Source organism: Ornithodoros turicata, chromosome 4 (genome assembly GCF_037126465.1).
Source record: "Ornithodoros turicata isolate Travis chromosome 4, ASM3712646v1, whole genome shotgun sequence".
Taxonomy (NCBI): domain Eukaryota; kingdom Metazoa; phylum Arthropoda; class Arachnida; order Ixodida; family Argasidae; genus Ornithodoros; species Ornithodoros turicata.
In genome coordinates this window covers 24,860,566-24,880,431 of record NC_088204.1, presented here as the reverse complement: position 1 = coordinate 24,880,431, position 19,866 = coordinate 24,860,566, and the positions used below count along the sequence as shown (strand labels likewise).

The 19,866-nt window shown below is 46.2% G+C and overlaps 1 protein-coding gene across 1 annotated transcript in view; it reads left to right on the top strand.

Annotated features, from left to right (window-relative positions):
- Positions 1 to 19,866, top strand: part of LOC135391334 (metal cation symporter ZIP14-like) — a 109,695-nt gene that overhangs the window by 27,367 nt on the left and 62,462 nt on the right. Inside the window, exon 2 of the mRNA XM_064621574.1 lies at positions 1,531 to 1,705. Within this exon, the coding sequence (XP_064477644.1) occupies positions 1,531 to 1,705 (175 nt within the window). The remainder of the gene's footprint in view (positions 1 to 1,530; positions 1,706 to 19,866) is intronic.

The window sequence follows — 19,866 nt, the reverse complement described above, 5'->3', positions numbered from 1 at the left end:
AATGATAAACGCATGACAACTGGCCCAACACACAAGGTGCTGCTGTCAAGTTTATATGTACGATGTACGGCACAGAGCGCGCAAGTTTCACAGTTTTACATGCCACCTTCCGCTTCAGAGCACAGCCCATTTTTGAGTATTTAGTTTCATAGCTCTTAGCTCTACCTGCACAGAGAACCTGCGACAATACACAAACATGTACGCACGAAGAGTTAGCCTCAAGGACCACTCATATTGCACACAGCTGAGCTACAACAGGCACTCTTCTGGGTGCGGCAAGTGGCGCCTCTGGCGGGCGCGCCGCGCGTAAGTACGGCACTTCCGCTGCTCGAGCCGCGGACAGAAGTCCCATAAGCGAACGGGCTGCCACACGTTCATTATGAATTTTCGTGGAATCGTCTCACGCTGCACCCGAATTCGGGAGCGGCAAATGGTTTGTGACACTGAGAGAGGGTAGTTGAAGGGGTGGGGCAAGGGTCCACTCACAGCACTACGTGACTGCAAAATGAGGGTGACCGGCACACTTGCACGTCTCAGAACGATTTTCGAATATTTTTTCCAGCTGTCGCCAGTGGAACATGTGCCTCATGGGCTGTCTATTTCTGGCAAAAAAATAATATAAACAAAATAATAATAATAATAAGAAAACACGTTGCCTTCACTTGGCAATCAATTCTGAAAATTAAACTTCCCGCGAAAACAAGCTAATTAAAACCGACGCAAGTCAGTGCAAAACTTCCCGGAAGATAGGCCTAAATACCGTTGACAGCATCTTTTGCGGACAAGTAGTTTTTAATATATATATTTTTTTACAGGAATTAATCACCCGTTAGGTGATGCAGCCTCTATATGGTGACAAATCGTTCGAGAATGATCGGTTCGCATCTGCAGGAAAAGTTCGTTCACTAGTTAACCACAAGAAGTAAACTGTAATAATTGTTCCGTGTTCTTAGGCACCTTGAGGCTTGTTGTGCCCGTCTGTTTGTGTGGTTCAACCACAGAACACTTACTTACCATCATTAAGCTATAACAAACATGGATGTTTTCTGCGCGTACACGATTTGTCTTTTGTTCCGCGAAGAAAGGTAGCGGCAACTTACACTCCTTCCTCGGGGTGTCTCGGTACCGGTTCCGCTAACACAAGGTTATGTGCAGACAACAAATGCTGTGCATGAAGAGTTGATGCAAATGGGAAATGCACCTATAAGCCTCTCGACGAATTCATCAGCCGCCGAACATATGCAAGAAACATACGTTGTGAGGCTTAGCCGTTTTTTTTTTTTTTTTTTGTCTCCTGCGCCGCACTGCCTCAATTATATAGCTTGAGAAAGATGCCTCCTGCCCCGATCGTATGGTATATCTTTGTGAATGCGAGCGCGAAATAGTATGTTGGAAGGGACGTGCAGAGGATAAGTGGTGTGTGAACCAGGCTCGGTGTGTTGATAAGGAGGTAGCTAGCACAGCAGCCAGTATCTCCCTGGGTGTTTTGTAATACGCAAAGGTCTAACTGGTTTACTATCATCGTTTCAGTGCCTAGCCGTAGAAGAACTTTTGGCCTTACTGTCCCGACGGGATGCGAGTTTTCCCGAGACACTGGCTGAACTGTGTCCCGTGCTGTTATTCCAAAGCCACCAGCAGGGATGCAATCCTTCGGCCACTCCGCAGAACACCGCACGTGGGAAAGTACGACCTACCGCACCTCAAGGTAACGTGCCCCTTCGTTGTTCGAGATTGATTTTCTCGCTCGCTCGTTGAACAAACGCAAAATGTTACGATGTTCTCACGACCCATTCAGTACCCATTTCATATCAATTATTTTCAAGATACATCAATTGATATGAAATGGGTACTGAAGGGGTCGTGAGACATTATGCTGCCACTTATTATGCTCCATAAAAGAGCGTGGTTCACGATATCAAAGTACCGTAATTCCTTAAGTCGTAGCGAGCGTATATTTACCGAGAAACAGTGCTATATGCGAAAGCATAATCCGCGCGACGCCCTCCTTGGAACTCAACTACGTCAGGAAGTTCTGACGTGTAATAACGCCACATGCCAGGTATACTGTATTCACACGGGCAACGTTCCACAGAACATTCTAGCGGAAGATGCGAAAAACATCATAGCTTTCTGCTGTCACGTGAGTGCCAGCACGTCATGTCACGTCACTGCTAATTGTGAGCAATATCCGGCGACACGGCTACAAGATATCCCGTAGCAGACGACAGGAAAAGACGCTGACGGTGTCGTCTGCTAAGTGCGCAATACGCCACTCCCGATATTCTGGCACCGTGTGAATTCTCAACGTAACACGGGGCGGAAGTTCGCGGCTCCGTGAGTAGTTTCTTTTTCCTTTTTCTTCCATCAGAATCTTCCGTGAGGATGTCGCCCGGTGAATACACGGGTACTAGAGATCGGGGACCTTTCGGAGCATAGTTCGACGAATTCATTCATGATGACCTTCACGGACATCATTCAGCGTCGCATTATGGAGAATGATGTGGTGTTGGGTGAATGTCTGTGATTTGATTCGATGTTGAATTTTATGTTGAATGAATAGCTATGGTGTGATGTGATGTGATGTTCCATGAATGGTCTATGATCGGCTGTGAACACAACGTTGGGTTTTGAAGTTGAAGTCCTTATGGCGCATGGGTTACGATGTTGAATGATGAGTTGTGAATTCATGTTGAATGATGGGTCATCATGTTGGTGGCTACTGACTTTGTCGACTGGTGGGGTATGATGTTGATGGGTTGCGACGTTGATTGCGCTGTGATGGGCTGTGAGTAAGTCCCTGTTATGATGTGATGTTGAATGAATTCCTAGAAAAATGCCGACCTATGTTTCGGAGTCATAGCCAATAACGGGGTCCGCTGAGACAAGGTGCGACGCACGAGGTGTACCGGTTCTGGGAACATCGCGCTGGCCTCACGGAGCGATAGAACTGTGAAGACATACTGCGAACATGAAATGGAACCTGTCTATGTTTGGTACGGTTTCGACTTTACTGTCTTGGGTGATTTAAGGTGGTTGCATGGGGGAAAGATGTTTCGTATTTACCCCACTTCCCCAGGCTGCAATAAATTAATGCACAACTTCCGGTATTTTGATTGGTTGATGGGGCGCGACATCAAAATGACGTGGCCATTGGTATCAGGGCATTCCAGGTCGGAGCTTAGGCATGAATGAGTGCATCGAATATTGTGTTGGTCAGCAGGCATTATGTACCTTTTAGTACCAATAATTTCCAGGAAACCATCACCGCCTGCAAGATATAATACACCACAGTGCAACAACAATAAAGTGCACATTGTTTACCTGTTTAGTGTTCCTTGGAAGAGGTTGCGACACTGTGTCGCACGTTATGCCGGATGTGAAAGTCTAATGTAAAACATTTGTCTTTCCACATGTCGAACGACGGACAAATGTGAGAGGCGCGAGAAACGACTCCACTCAACGCCGAACGAACCACTACACACTTACATTTTGGCGATTTTGCACATTCACCCTAAGCCATTAGTCGATAACCGTTCTTCTTTTCCAATAACTATATATATACGGAACTTCGGAGAGTCACTCATTCTGCGGGCGAAATGCAACGACCCCCGACACTGATAAGGAAATTTGAAAATGAGCACAATTGCAAGATTGCGTTTTACAGATTGTAGGACGCGATTATAGTAGATAATTTAAAAGGAATAAATACAGCATAGGAACGAGCGCTGTGTAGTGTCCCGTTCTCTCCTTACTGCTTTTAAATTATTCCGATTTACGATATACCACAGTTTCTCTTTTGTGCTCACCTTCGTTGTTTGTGGATTTCTTTTCTTCTTCTTTTTATTTTTTCTTTACGCGAAACGTTTTATTCGATCCCGTGAGCCGACGATGAGCTTCTCAAAGATCCGGTTTCCAATTCTGGTCTGCTATGGCTACCTCGCTGCAGTACATCTCCAGGTGACCTTTCGTAGCTGCTGACCCAAGCAGCACAATGTACCAAAAGTCGAGTGCAATAGGGGTGGACGGTATGTGTCCTATCAATGTTCTTTCGTTTCACCCCAAGCAGCAAAATGTACTGAAAGTCGAGTGCAATAGGGGTGGACGGTATGTGTCTTATCAATGTTCTTTAGTTTCAAGAGTCTGTTCAAGGCCTTCCACCTACCCGTCCACCCCTATTGCACTCGACTTTCAGTACATTGTGCTACTTGGGACCTGTTCGTTCAAGGTCTTCCACCTACCCGTCCACCCCTATTGCACTCGACTTTCAGTACATTGTGCTGCTTGGGGAGGTGCTTCGCTTTCCCGGAACTCCTCTTTCGAGTATGTCGAGGGCGTACCAGATAATACCCCTCCATGAATTGCACTGTTTTTAATAGGAGGTACTTTTCTTTTCCCGTTTTTATACTGTTTCCTTTTTCCCGGCTCGTTATATTGTCTTGGCTATCAACGAACAAGGTGATGGTTAACACCCACGCGCTACTATTATATAGCAATGGTTCGTAAATTTGCGCGTCTGCGTTGTGGTTGCGGTTTCCCCGAGTTGTATAAATATTTGGATATGTTGTGACGGGTTAGCTGGAATGTTCCCCCAAATAGACCCGACTGGGAGGTTTCGTGCAAACACGAAAAGGTACACATTATCGAATCTCGAGAGCGTTTCTATTTATAAAGACGTGCTTTTCCTGTGGGCCATGTATATCCATAGACTTTTCCCCATAATGATTTATTGGGACACCAGGTTATTCTCGCTTTTGACCGCATGACATTCACGAGGGAAGTCCTTCTGCTACAGGTTGGAAATCTGTTTGTCCCGTGTTACATCGGGAAATTTACGATCTGTACACAGTGGATAATGGTCGACTGTGGGTCGTCATTTGATGGACATACCTGAAAGGCGCGCTTTGAGAATTTGAGAATGGTACGAGCTACCGCGCTCGTTCCGCAGTTCGTGAAGTATTCTGCACTATCAGGCTTGAGGAGTTGACACTCCGGAGTTGGAATGATTCTGGAATCATTCCGGTTTTATCAGAACCTGGAATGGAATGGCAACGGAATGGCGGCAATCTTGGATGGAATGAGAATGGAATGGCCTGGTTGTCCCCACGGTAGTTTCGGTTTCAACCCAATGGTTTTTGCCCTTGCGCCCCTTGAACCTAGAGCAAATCATGCATGTCAAAGATTAATATGTGTACTGGACGTCACCATGCAACAATCGAAAGCTCGCGGAAGGTTGCGTACGTGACAACGGCACAATCTACATGGCTACATAATAGTGAAGCACATAAGTGCTTCACTATTGGTACATGGTACCTCTGTTCCCTACCTCTGTTCTCTACCGCTGTCCCCTTCAAACATGGTACCTCTGTTATTTTCAAAGAGGACCGAAGACGTTGGTCACCGCCTTGCGAAGTGCACAGCTACCAGCACTGCTCTCTCCGTGCGAAGGGTTTGGCGAATCCCTGCTCGTACAAGATTTAGCACTTCGGCTACACTACGGAAGCAGCCACCCTGTGCTGCAATGCAGCGGGCAATCCACACCTGGTAATTGATCTCGACTGCCAGAAGAAGAAACTGTTTCCTATCGCAATGCTGGACGGGAGGCTGGAAAGAGAAGCTGTGTGTATTGTCATCAAGTAAGAGAACTAGCTATGGAGGTAGCCCTTTTTAGACCACATACCAGATTACAGCGCTCCCAAGAGAGATTGTTTTTTGTACGTGCCGTATACCATGCGAACAATCCTGAAACTCCGGAAGAGTCGCTACAGGGGGAAGTACAGTCCTAGTGTGCTTATTAATGTCCCACTCACCTTGATTATGATCAAAGAAACGAGTCGAGGTAAGCCAGCGGCGAGAGCACTCCACAGGCCCGGACAATGACTGCTCACGGATGATATGTGCACGCAGCCAGGCTCACACGGCCTGGAAAATAGCCATTGCTCCCAACATCTCAGCCACCGAAGTCCAGCCGACACGGGCGAATCTAAATTTGCAAGTTTATTTCAGAGACCAGCAATGACAACTGCTTCCTCCTCTCCGCGCACGACCGGCAGTGGCTCCAGGTACCCTACGGTGGCCCAGTCGACTGCTGGGAGCCCAAATATTTGTGCGGTCCTACTCCTCAGTGAAAGCGGAATATGGCACCGGAAAAAAACAATATTCTGCTGTCTCAGACATATGCCACAAGACGGACAACTGTCCGTACGACATATCCGAAAACGCTGTAAACGTTCACGGAGTGGAAGGACGCCATGGGCCAGCTTCCACTGGAGCTATCCGCGGTCACTCAAGACTTAGTACAAGAATACATGGAACGACGAAAAATGCAGAAACGGGTAAGTGGGGAAGAGGCGTGCAGTTTGAGCAAGATGCAATCATAGAAAAATAATGGGCGCATGGAGTAACTACCGCTGACGAAAGTGTGCGCGGGAAACTGGCCTCTGGGAGATTTGGAAGAACGCTGATTCGCTTTATCCAAACATGTAAATTTGTGTAAGTGTACTGGGGTAGCCAGTTCGACTTTGTCGAAACTCACGTCCCATTTTTTTTTTTTTTATCACATCACATCACATGTAAATTTCATGTTGGAAAGTCACGCAACAAAACTAGATATGCTTCACATCGACAGCTTGAGGGCGTCCGTCCTGCGTTGCGTAGTTCCGAAATATTTATTATATTGTTTTTCATTGGAAACACGATAGAACGGGATTGGCAAACCGTTCCAGGAGTGGGAATTGACCAGACCTCTGATTCATTGGAATTGAAATGAATGGAATGAGCGGAAATCTCCATTCTTCGGAATGGAATTTGAGCCCCCATTCCGCAACCCTGTGCACTATTTCTATTGCATTTGTTGCACTATTGCTATTACACCCCTACTCCGCAAACCTCTCCGCGGGTGTACAGTCGTAATCAGTGCCTTTCCCTTTCCTCCGACCCTCCTTGGTAGCTCAGTCGGTAACGTGTTGTCTGCACCACGGTAACGTGTGTGTCACGTGCAACATGTCGCCATACTATAGCCTTTACTTTAAGTGTAACATCACGGCACTATTATTTTGTGAGCACTCCATTGCTAGCACTATACTGGCTGCCCTCCCGTAAGGTCTGTGCCAATATTATATACTTAAAGAAAAAATTGCAACAACTAGACGGGACTAAGGTCCTCGGTGCAGTTTTTCATTATGCAATGTTACCAACTGCCCCGCTTCAGCCCACTGTGCCATTATTCTGATTTTTCGAATACCGAAGCGAATAATAGCAAATTCGATCGAATCGAATATTGAATTTTATGTTGGAATTTAGAATTGAAGTGATGTCTTCCAATCGAATGTACTACTGGAATAGTCGCAAAGTTATCTGAAAGAAGAGCGAGAAGGAAACCGGGGGTGCACGTAAACCCGAACGGTTCGGCTTGTTGGTAAGGCATATCCATCCAGAGAAGTAGGAATGCAGAAAGGGGCCAAGGAGAACACAGACGGTCACACATAGGAGTGCTGTGCGGTCGTTTGCTATAGAAACCACGGGAGGGTAGCGGACGTGTTTTAGTTCCTGTTTCCATTTTCGCGTTTCTGCAATACGTTCGTTTCCGTTATCCGTTTCTGATACCAGCCTTTCAATTTCGTTTCTTTAACTGTTTCCGATAATGGAACAACTGTTACAGATGCGGGAGAACAGCCCGTTCAGCCCTGTCAGCACCCCGTTTTGTTTCCTCGCTTTTCTTCTTCAGAATTTAGGGGACCGGGAGAGAGGAGGGGAAAGGAGGGAGCCTTACAACATTTCGCGGATATCCGCACACTGATATTGAGTACAAGCGTCTATAGCGAAAAAGGCTTACAATGTATCCGTTTGACTCGGAATGTATGCTCCGGATACGAGTTCTATATGACACGCCCCACTGTGGGTAGCTGGCATCACTCGAGCAGGAAGGGGCACGATAAAGTGCTTCACACGTGGCTAAGCTCACCACAGAAAGACGCAATGATCCCGGTCACTAGAGAAAGTAAATGTTTTACGTCTGGCTTGGTGCAAAGTGCGTGTGTGTGTGTTTCGTGCACAGATTCATTGAACATGATTCGCAGTAGAGCACTGCACGGGCCGCATTCTTAGGCTTGGCCCGAGCCCGGCATTCCTTTGATTTACCCGCCCGGGCCCTGCCCGACGGCTCCATACATGGCCTAGCCCCGGCCAAAGCCCGAAGAATTTATGGGCTACCCGGCACGGCCCAGCCCGGCCCGTTGTAGCTGTAAAATTTGACCGTGACAGGATTTCCGGGACAAAATGGCGGACGCCCAAGCTTAGGGACTCCAGTGAAGAACAGTGGAACTCTTGAAACTTGATGTTTTCGCTTCCTCACGTCTTATTTTCACACTTGTGCAACAGTAACTTCGTTCCTACGTTACCTCTCTTTATCTTGCTTGCTCACATTTTCATTTTTCTTCATTTGCCCTACACCCTCCATGCCCCCTCTGAGCACTCAGCTTTAAGTGTTGTGGAGTAGACAGATCCATATTTGTGGAACCGCCATCTACGTGTTTTTCACCGTATATCCTATCCAATCCAATCCACATTCATTGCTGGAACCCGTAACATTGTGCTGGAGCTTGTGGCGAACGTATGTTGCATGAAGCGTTTTTGACTGTTTTTGTGTTCTTTTAATGGAGTGGAGTTATAAGTTCCAAGCAGCAATTCAAAGCGAAATTGGGTTTAACCGGTCCTTGTCCGAAATTAGGTGCATATACCGGAACAGGAATTTTCTCGGCTGGGACTTCGGCGTGCGTGGAAGCTACGACGTAAAAAAGAAAAGAACTGGCTAACCGACGTCACAACGCCCGTTGACTTGGTGGTCTCTAGGCTATACCGACTGATCTAGGATCTGTTGAGCACTTCCGCGAATTCTCATGAGCCGACCTCGAAAAATTAGCATCATGCTTACTACTGGTCGACTAATTTGGGGAAGGGCTGGTGGCCCTATGCACCACCCCTCGCTATATCCTCGTACCGTGCGAATCTACGAAAAAGAGCGAGGCACTATACGACTGTGGATCTGGGTCTTGATTTAGCCACTGCCACATCCATAGTCTCTTTCTGATCGACACCTACGCGGGAGGACAAGAGACATTTTCTGCTTCACTTACTCCCGCTACTGGAAGAGAAACGTATAATGTAGCGTCCTTGAAAATGCGGGAGAAGTTACGCGACTGCATAGCTTTCGTCCGTGCAGGGTGTCATGCAGGATATACCACCGAGTGCTGGCCGCAGGGCATGAGAGAACGCGGAAAGAAATGTCATATGCATGCCAAGTTGTGCAAGGATTGCTCAAGAGCTACCGGCATCCCTCAGCTGACTTAGCTAGGAAGCGCACTTGGCAGTCGAGGCGCGGGGCATTCTGGAGGGGGGGAGGGGATCGAAGTAGCTTGCCTTTGTTGGCCGCACTCAAGTGGGCATCGTCACGACTATAGCAAAAAGACAAAAAAAAAAAAAAAAAAAAACGAGAGGGAGAAGAGAGTTGACGATTCGAGTGCACTGTAGGACACGGTTAAAAAAAATCCGAATATTTTTAAAAAGATCCTCTCCAGTGGGCTTTTTTTTTTGCATAAAACCCGGATATTTTTGGATATTTTTGGAGAATATATACAAGGCTAGAAATGTGACACAGAAATGTGCTTTGCTGTTCTTGATTTCAGGTGACCTATCATAGTTTGTTTACGGAACTGCCTGTCCCTGCAACATTGTATCAGTGGAGTTCCATGCACGCGCGGTTGAATGGTGTGGATCCTACACGCCTGGATTAGCTGTCGTGTTTCGGAGCACTTCAGTTACAGTGCCTCCAGCAAGCGGAAGAAAGTCTCTCCCTGAATGGGCAGAAGTAGAAGAAAGCAGGAAAAAGTTAAATCTGAAACTTAAAAAAGTTAAGTTAAAAAGTTACAAAGTTAAAAATGTTAAAAGCTAATGTTGCGCGTACCTGGGCTTTTGCAGACGAGTTTTTGTAAGTCGTTCTGCGTAAGAACCTTCGGGGAAGAGGACGTCCGTCACTATGATATGTTCGATAGCTTCCGGACGATGACAGTGACCGCAACTGGAATCCTCCCTGGAGCTGATCTTGAACAGTTGCGAATTCGTGAACGCACATCCCGTGCGTAACCGATGGAGCATTGTCTGCACGACACGGGGAAGATCCGAAGATCTTTCGTGGGAAGAGAGTGTCTATGATTCTGCATGATGTCCTGTATGCCAGGATGACGCTCTTCAACTAGCTGTTTGACGGCCATGTGCCTGTCGGTGTCGGCAGGAACTGGTAAGGATGGGCTGCAGCTGAGGTGTGCTTAGGATGCTAGCTGGTCCGCTCGTTCGTTGCCTCTGATGCCGACATGAGACGGGATGCATTGAAGAGCAAGATCACCTCCGATTCGCTTATGCTGGGCACACGATCTCCTTATACAGCAGGCTAGGATGCTACCACACATGCCGCAGAGGCGGAGAGTTTTCATTTTCCCGGAGGGGGCAAGGGCGCACCTCGAAGTAAGTACTCTGGCCGGGGGGGGATATGTGTATTAAGAAAAAAAAAAAAAAAGAAAGAAAGGAAAGGTAAGCCAGATGGATGTCGGCTTGTTATTCCAAAACAAAAAGTGAAAGGGGAAGTCAAAAAAGGCAAAGAAAATAAGAAAACAAAAAGAAGGAAAGAAAAGAAAAACGAAGAACACAAAACTAAAGCTGAAGAATCACACACTCTGGCGGGATCCTATGATGTATGCAGAACTGGTATAGAAATAAGAGGAAGGAAGAACAGAAAAAGCAAAACAAAAGAAAAAACAGAGAGAACGTAAACAGTGAACATGTGCACAGCTGAAGGCATTACGCCTTTGAAAACTACGTGCAAAAAGAACAAAATGTATTGAATGCTCGGTGTCTGACTCGAAATGTGCGCAAATAATGAATATGGTCAATGAAATGGAGCAGCGGGAGTTGAACCCGCTCCCAACGAATATGCGTTCCGAAGATCCTACCGTTACACCTCACTGGCAGCTGCTGGTACCTTTTCGACTGCTTCGTTTCATTGATCTGATTGCTTTGGGCGAAATTCAGGCTATGTGTTGTGTCATCCTCTGTTTCTTCGCCTCACCTTCTACAGTGATAATGAGTATGGTGGGCGGATACATATTTTACAAATTACAAGGTGCATTTTTGGGTTGGTGCCTCTTCGCTCTTTTGACCCAGGCGCGCCGAGCTCCAAAGGTTGGTGTCAGTCTCTTGCACGCTGTCGAATTTACGCATTTTCCGTAGACACCCCTCACAAAAAGACTGTCGGGGGCGTTGTCCTAATTCACAATACGATGTACTCGCTATGAGAGGAAAGTGCATTTCCAGACGAACACAATGATGTAGATTACTTTCGGGTATCGCAACTGGGGGACGAGTTGCGAGGTTCCCAAAAGGTACCGTATTTTACAAATGAGGCAAATTTGCGATTTTTATCTCCTTAAAGGCAAACTTTAGTATCTTCAGAACTTAGGATACAATGCTACCCACCCCAGACAATACGTGGAAAAAAATTCAGCTGAATATGTCAAACAGTTATGAAGATATGTGGCGTCAAACTGCGTAGGAAGTGCAATGGTCGAAATGCCCACATCTGTATGATAATTCATTAAAAAAATAACCACCAATTATTTTCAACTACTTTCAGCGCCAATATGCCTCCTAGGGACAAGGCTTGAATATATGTTTGAAAGAAAAAAATTGGAGAGGTCGACCGGGACCACCCTGCCTGATCTGGCGTGAAATCACCCAGCACATGCCAATGCGAAATCTACAGCAGCGACTCAAAACACAGGTACCGACGACGGAGTTGTATTTCACAACCTTGAGGATGATGAATTAATAGCACCGAAAGCAGCTTGCCAGGGGGAGGTAAATACCAGTTCGAGTGCGACAAAGCCTTGCGAGGTTCAACATGAAGAAAATAATGAAGACACACCGCAATCAAATTCGAACCGTATTCCAAGACGCTCAGAGCGACTAGCATCCAAGCCGCGAGGCTAAGATGCTAAGGCCAGACTTAGCATTCTCTGCGGCCTACATGAGTCAGTTCAACGAGAACCCAGCCGGAGAACACTGGAATGGCGTGAAACATATTCTGCGCTACGTCAAACAAACGAAGGACTACGTATTAACGTTCCAGAGAACAGGAAATTGCATGAAGGCTTTTTCTGACCCAGATTGGGCAAGTGACTGCGTGGACAGACGATCTTTTAGCGGTTACGTGTTCACCATGGCTGGAGCAACTGTCTCCTGGAGCAGCAAGAAGCAGAGGTCAACCGCTTTATCGACTGTAGAGGCAGAACTCCTTGCAATGTGTCATGCAGCCAAAAAAGTTATGTTGCTACAACTCTTTACTGAAGAGCTGGGAGCAAGCGAATTTATAAAAGAACCCCATACTCTGTTCGTGGATAATCAGGGAGCGATAGCAGTCGCGGTCAAGTGACATCAGAGCGAAACAAACACATTGAGCTCCGTCATTTTTTCCTCCGTGAAAAGATTGAAGAAGGAAAGTTGCGACTGGGAGTATGTTAAGACATCAGATAATCACGCTGACATCATGACGAAGGTCCTGAACGGAAAGAGAACTCTTCAGCATTCCGAGCAGTTAGGTCTTCGTTAATTCACAGAACACTGGGTGGCGGCACATTGAGGGGGAGTGTTAATAATATTGACAATGTGTCGTTCATGGGGGGCAGCACATGTGTTTAATCAGCTGAGTGCTGAGCCAGCCGCGTATCTCGTGACACTTGTTCTCATTTTAAACCTGTGTGAGCATTACCGTCAGCCACGTCTTGCTTGGTCCCTTTCATCGTTGAGGTTCCGCGTTCACCCTAACATTACCTTCTCATTGTTTCTTCTCTTCTGTGTTTCGGCGATGCGACATATGGGACAAGATTGACCCGTATGCCCTTAACAGCTGTCGCTGTAAAAGTAACCTGAGGTAAAATACCATCGAGAAGGTCATCATCATATTTCATGCATATTGCACACACATGTTATCTCTTATACATGCAGTGAGGGTGCCACCTGACGTATACTGTGCTGGGAAAAGATGCTCAGCGTCGTAGATGCCTTTTGTTTTGTTGCTTTTAAGATAAGTGATTTGGGAAACAATAAGTTGGCAAATAAACGAGACTTCGTGAAAAAAAAAAAAAAAGTGAAAATGTTCAGTCTGTTCGCTTGGGGCTTATCAACGAAACATATAGTTAGGTGGATATTTTCTATAGATGCACTATTCATGATAATGTTTCCCTACACGCTTGCTTGTCAAGTGTATGCACTGGGAATGAACGCTGGATTTTTTAATAGTTCAGCCTCGTGCCTAGGATAAGCCGTGACCCATGCGCTGGTAGAAGAGACGTAGGGGGGTGGGGGGTGCACTAGGACGACGCACGGAAACTCTGTCAGAGATAGGGTTGCCACCTTTCGTAGTGAAAAATACCGGCTGAGGGAGAGGAGGAAATGTTCGCGGGAATGGCAATGTGGGTGAGTGGGGGAGAGTATACATAGAGAGAGAAAAGAAGGAACCAGCGTACTCGCTCAAGACAACAATGATAATAATAATGAATAACTAAGAAAACGACTGTTGACTACGGAGTTGGGTCGGTGCTCCAGATTTATTCAAGCTGTAGTGGAATGTTGAAAGGAAAACCCTGTAAAAGCCCCTATGAAAGGTGTTGAGCCACAAATACCGGCAAAAGGCTGCCGGTATCATCTTCCTACCGCCAACCGGCAGAGCGAGCAAATAACCGGCTGTGCCGGTATAATACCGGCATAGTGGCAACCCTAGTCAGAGATGCGAATCATAGATCACGTTCGATGTGCTCTGTAGTGCGCACTACTGGTGACATAATTTCCCTGGAAAACCCAGGAAATTCCCGTTTGAAAATGTCCTCCGAAGTTAAAAGAAACACCATAATTTCGTCATTCGGAACAATTTAGAACGCTGCGTGGAGGTCGGTAAACAAACATCCACAAGTGAGCGGCAGCACTTACATAGTACATCGAATAAATAATCTGAAGGACCCGAAGATAGAGGTTCCGGGAAACGCGAACGATAAGACTGTCGCTTCTTCGTCCGGCTGCGGCAATAGGCGAATTCTTGCGAGAAAGGCCGTATCTCCACATCGGAGATTTTGGAGGCTAGTCACATTGCTCTTTGCACAAGAAGACCACGTGAGGCTGACTGTGCAAGTGATTGCGAGTGATCAACTCTGTTTACTTCAGTGAGAGCTACGGTATAGGGAGAGGAGAACGTGGAAAGGGCCATTGATGCACACGACGTCGTCTGCTGATATGTGTCGTGTGGATCGGTGTTTTGACACCACCAGTCGGATGTTACATCATCCTGAATTTATCGGGGAAATCAAGACACTTATCCTTTGGCGGAAAGCTCAACAACTGGCGCAATGCAGAAAGGATGGGACGACATGTTTGCAAATATTAGGCGGGGAGGAAGTGTCCGCGCGGGAGGTATCGGGCCACTACAATCAACGAGTTATTATGTCCAAGTTGCCAGTCCATCCTCCGATGGATGTAACGGCACGTCGGATGTGATGGTTCGTTGGATGAAACAGCACAGTATGGATGTATTGACACGTTGGAATAGGGAGGATTTAACGGCGTCTTGGACGTAGCTTCCCGTTTGTTGATTGAGACAGACTGATACGTTAATTGAGATTGAAACTAATTCATTTGAAATTCTGAATATTTATGCATCTAAATCTTGACTGAAAGTAATTCAAAATTCAGAATATTTGTAATACTAAATGTCTAACGGCCATATAATATTCGGAACATTGATACTTCTAAATCTAATCAAATCAAACGATTTCTTTCAGATCTGACAAAAAATAAAAAAAACAAATAAATAGAATACATATTTATAAGGGGAATATGGTTAAAAAAGCGGCAATATAGCCACATGACAAAGGCACGTACCTCAAAGGGTTACTCTCGAGTGCCGACAGATATCATAAGGTACAAAGCAAAAGTGATAAGGATTTCATGAACTTAGGCTATGACAATTTTGATACGAAATAATTAACAATACTAACTACATACAAACTAAATAGCCAGATAATTCTCAACAAATAACGTCCGTAATGCGGTTACCGAAAGATCATTTACGTTTACACCTCCAATATAGTATGTATTTAAAACCGTGGGAAGAATACGAGATACCAGCTGATTGCCGTAATTAGTTCCAGATAGGGATATCTTATACACACAATATGTCTACTGTGTGCCGGGTGGCTTTCCAACAAAGATAAAGACAGAATAATAATAATAATGTTATTCAGTTTTAGAGCTAATAAATACGTCATCGGTAGAATAGGTATGTTTGTGTATATATTGCACTGGGCTTTCAGGCACTTGGGCCCATGAAGTCGGCCCAGGACGCATACTAACGCCCCTGTCCCCCACTCCTTTCTGCTGTCCTCTCTTCGTCTGTCCACATCTGTACGTCGCTCATAGCCACAGTTGCTTCGCGGCGCTAACACGCAATCAAAAAAAAAATCTCACCCTGACTGGAGGAATCACGTGTTAAGTGACCTTCTGACGCCATCTGTTCAAACGTTGCCTGCCTGCGTACTGCTGATGAGGCCCAAGAAGGCCGAAACAGCTGTCCAGTACTGGCATGGCGACGTTTGACTTACACACACACACACACACACGCACACACACACACACACACACACACATACATACATACATACATACATACATACATACATACATACATACATACATACATATATATATATCTATATATATATATCTGAAATGCAAAATGGTCAAACAACCGTCATAAAAAAATGGACGCAAATACTAAATAATTGCAGTCAGCTGTGAAGAGTCTGTTCACGTGCCGATCGGTAGCAGTTTTATCTCAATACAGCTTACAGAAACAGGATTTCTTGAAATGAATTATGAAATTACCAATTCTGTTGAAACTAGAAGTTCAACTCACAGTGCGCACACAAAATGATAAGAATCAAGGGAATGGCATAACCGAAGTAAAATAGGGAAGTCGACAATTATACGCTATGTAGCCTGTCCGTATTCGGCATTGTAGCTGCGGCACAAGTAGGCAGTGGCATAGCCAGATCTCCAAGGTCGGGGGGGCTCGATACGAAAACTCGCCCCCCCCCCCCTCCCCACTGATCCTGTGTCGACAACACACACATACTTGTGCACACTGCAAACTGAGGATTAAAAAAAGGAACGAAAATAGTTGATGTAGACGTTCACAGTACGATTACATGTATAGGCTGTCATGACCAACGAGGTGGTGTCACGAGATTGGAGGTTTTTTGAAAAGCTCATACTTTGAAAACCATTCAAGAGTGCTTCTTAGATAGACGCCATAAACTGCAAGAACTTTCGCGATCGTCACACTGGTCCACCCCCCCCCCCCCATATATTATGTTCTTGGGTTTGCACGATTTGTGTGGGTCGGTCCGTGGCAGGTAGGGGGGGGGCTCGAGCCCCCCTCCCCCCCCCCCCCCCATGGCTACGCCACTGCTAGTAGATGAAGATAACTTTTTTTTTTTCTATTTGGCTGCGATTCGTGTTATCGCTTTGTGAGATGACGAGAGGTGTGATCTTTCGCCACGAAATGTGGTCATTTCACTAGTTTATTTCAGTCGTCTCCTTCGCATTACGCGGCGCTGATTGCCCACAGTTTGTCGTGAGACAATCGTTGTACTTGCGAGTAAACGGAGGATCCGTCTACAGACTTCAGAGTTCAATCCAAGAAATTGCATTTGCATTGCAAGATAGTTATCATGCGATAAAAATTCCTCGTAGCAAAATGGATGCGACAGCACTCCTTCCCCTTGCCTACATAATAAACATTCACCGTGGTGCCCCCTCCTTCCATGCTCCGGTTCATCGTTCAGTTCCCCCACATGTAGAAAACAAAGAAACTAGTTGGAAAGAAAAAAGGAACGCGACAAAGACGCGCGTGCTCTGGGGAAGGGGATTGGCTTATATTCTTTTCTCTCTGGGCAATAGTATTCACGCCTAGCACTGACAATTGTTTTGTAACAGCCTGCTTTCCGCCCCTAGCAGGCTTCGCTGTCATAGAAGTTGTCAGTGGCACTGGGAGACCGAAGTTGATTCGTCATGCGCAGCGAAGGGCGCAATTGTTATGATTTGAGCCTATTGTGATAATCGCAGTTTCATTGTGATAAGTATTATAATAATAACGAATACAGTTCTATATGTCATTTGACAGCAGGGCTGCTTGTCCGTCGCGTAGCGAAAAGATTGCAACGAAACAGCTGTTGTACGAAATGCCGCAATCGTTCATTGTACACGCACGCATTGCTTACTAGGGGCAAAAATAGGATGCTACGATTTTTAGTTCTGTCCACAACAGTTGTTTCGATCCAAAGTCAATATGTTACTCTGTGGAAACCTTGCAAGAATGTCAGAAATACAAGCGAAGAGACACTCAAGAGTCAAGCTCTAAACAACAGCTTTGTTGCGTTCCCCTGTGATTCTCTCTTACAATGAGACATGAGATACAACAACCGAAGTAATGTCAACGCGTGCGCATTCTCGTTGTTTTTCCTCGGTCGTTCGTCCTGTGGCCATGTGTCACGTTGACCCGGTTGCAGCAGCACAGTGGATGCCAATCTCCCGTGAGGTGCTCTATTTCCAGGTCTCGCGTAACGGACTGTTACACTGGTTACACGCTGGTCATTTCAGATCTATCCGCTGCTCCGTGGAGCACTACGTAGAAGGTAAAGAGCATGTTGGTTGGAACTCATCAAAGGAAGACGTCACCTTTGTCTAGAAACACGCCCCCCGCGGGTAGCGGTAGGGAGGATTTGTGTCAAATAAACCTGGGTTGCTAGTTGAACGCCGTCCGTGTCTGTCGTGTTTGTGTTCGTCCACCACGATGCGTCGCCGAGAAAGCACGAATTCAGCTGAAATCGCCGGCAGAGCGCTGTTGTCACTTCCGCACTAGGGAGCCTCCATGTGCGTCCCCTTTTCAGGGAGGCGACAACTCCGTCGTCTGCTACGAGCGCCGCCATCTTGACTCCCACATCGCATTGGGCGTCAGCGGTGGGTTTGCGTTTTTCCCGATTTTTCGCGACAGGAAGAGGGTAAAAGCGGAATGAGGGATAGTGGCATGGCAAAACTGTCATATATACTAGTAGAGCTGGCCATGGGTTGTAAAATATGTTGTGAATGCTTTGTAACGTTTGTCTAAACACATCACTGCACCTGCACACGCAGTCGTGTCTCGACCAACGATTTACAATAGTAAGCATGGGAATGTGTATAGACAACAGAAATATGTTAATTGCAAGCAGATTTTATTACAGCATCTCATTCAATAGGATAGAATAGAAATAGAAAGAAAAAAATGCAAACGTAGGTCGCACTGGTGCCGTTTTACTTGAAAACGATGTTGTTTTAGCGACATGCTCCTGTCGCAAGTGCACCCTCAATCGCAGTTGTACAAATTTGTCCACGATCACATGATATAGTTCTTCTTTGTGTTGGGTCACAAGCCGGAAGATTATTGTCCACGTTATTATGAATAAAAGTCGACACAGTCTTGAAAGGTGACTGCATCGCATAAATGCGTTTCGAAGCAGATATCGCAGTGAATGCCTCTTCACATTGTACGCTGCACGCTGCCCGAAATATACCGAAGATTCATTGCACATGGTACGTGTTCACGAAGCTCAATGAGCTTGTTGTGACTTTCCGGAGATTTAACGTAATTTAATTTAACGTAAATAACCACTGAGCAACCAGAATACACCGTACACACCGCACGCTGCAAAGGTGCTTGCTTACCTCGCACACGTACGAGCTCCTTGTTGGTTCCCATTCTGCTCTCTTTACTTGCGCGAGCCAAACCTCTTTCCGCTTTTTTGATGCTGGGAAGCGATACAAACGCGCACGTTTCCGAGAGTGATTGGCACACTTGGGCACACAGCACCATGGAATTTTGCTGCACGACGTATCATGCGAGTAATGCGCATTGCAGATCTCCACGCACGCTGGTCTTCGTCCACCAACCGAATGTATTTGCTCAATCAAATAGGAACTACTCAAACAAGAGCGAGCTGGTTCGTGACCTAGCTCTTGAGCCGACAGACCAACGACCTCATACCAACAATACGGAGATGAACTGAGCATTAGAGAAAAGAAAGAAGGAGCATATTCATGCGTAAAGTGCAATGCAAAAGAACTGTGACCCGAACGTGGTACACGCAGAAAAAATGGGACGGAACGCTGGTATTACACGAGGATATGACTCGTGGAACGACCGATTTCAGTAGAAATAGAGGCTGTTCTGACACGCTTGTTCCACGCTGGATTTAAAATTCCGGAGGGATGAGTTGCGATATTCGTTCCCAAAACATACAATGACGCTAAAATACAGAAGAAATGCAATCACTTGCGTGTACATGTGCCGGATGGCCGCTCGAACGCGCAAAATGCACAGCCGGCAATGGGCAGCGCGTAGCAAGTTGGGAGTCAAAATGCGCGCTCCGCGCGAGGGCGAGGAGGAAAGGCGGCGTTGGCATGGTTAAAGGGTGTCTCCTCCCTGAAAAGCGGAGAAGCCGCAGCAACCCATGGAGGCTCCCTATTCCGCACTTCGTTCGCAGACCATGGCGCAGACGATATCCCCAGGGTTCAACTGATTTCGGTATTATCGCTGCTGAGTAGACTTTTCATGCTGCTCTCATTTGTTTTGAGCAACGACCACTCGTCAAAAACACTTCGGAAACGTTCTTGGGTGGGTTTCCGGAAATCTGCAGTTGTGAATGTAGAAAGGCGCGTGTAAAAAAGGGAAAA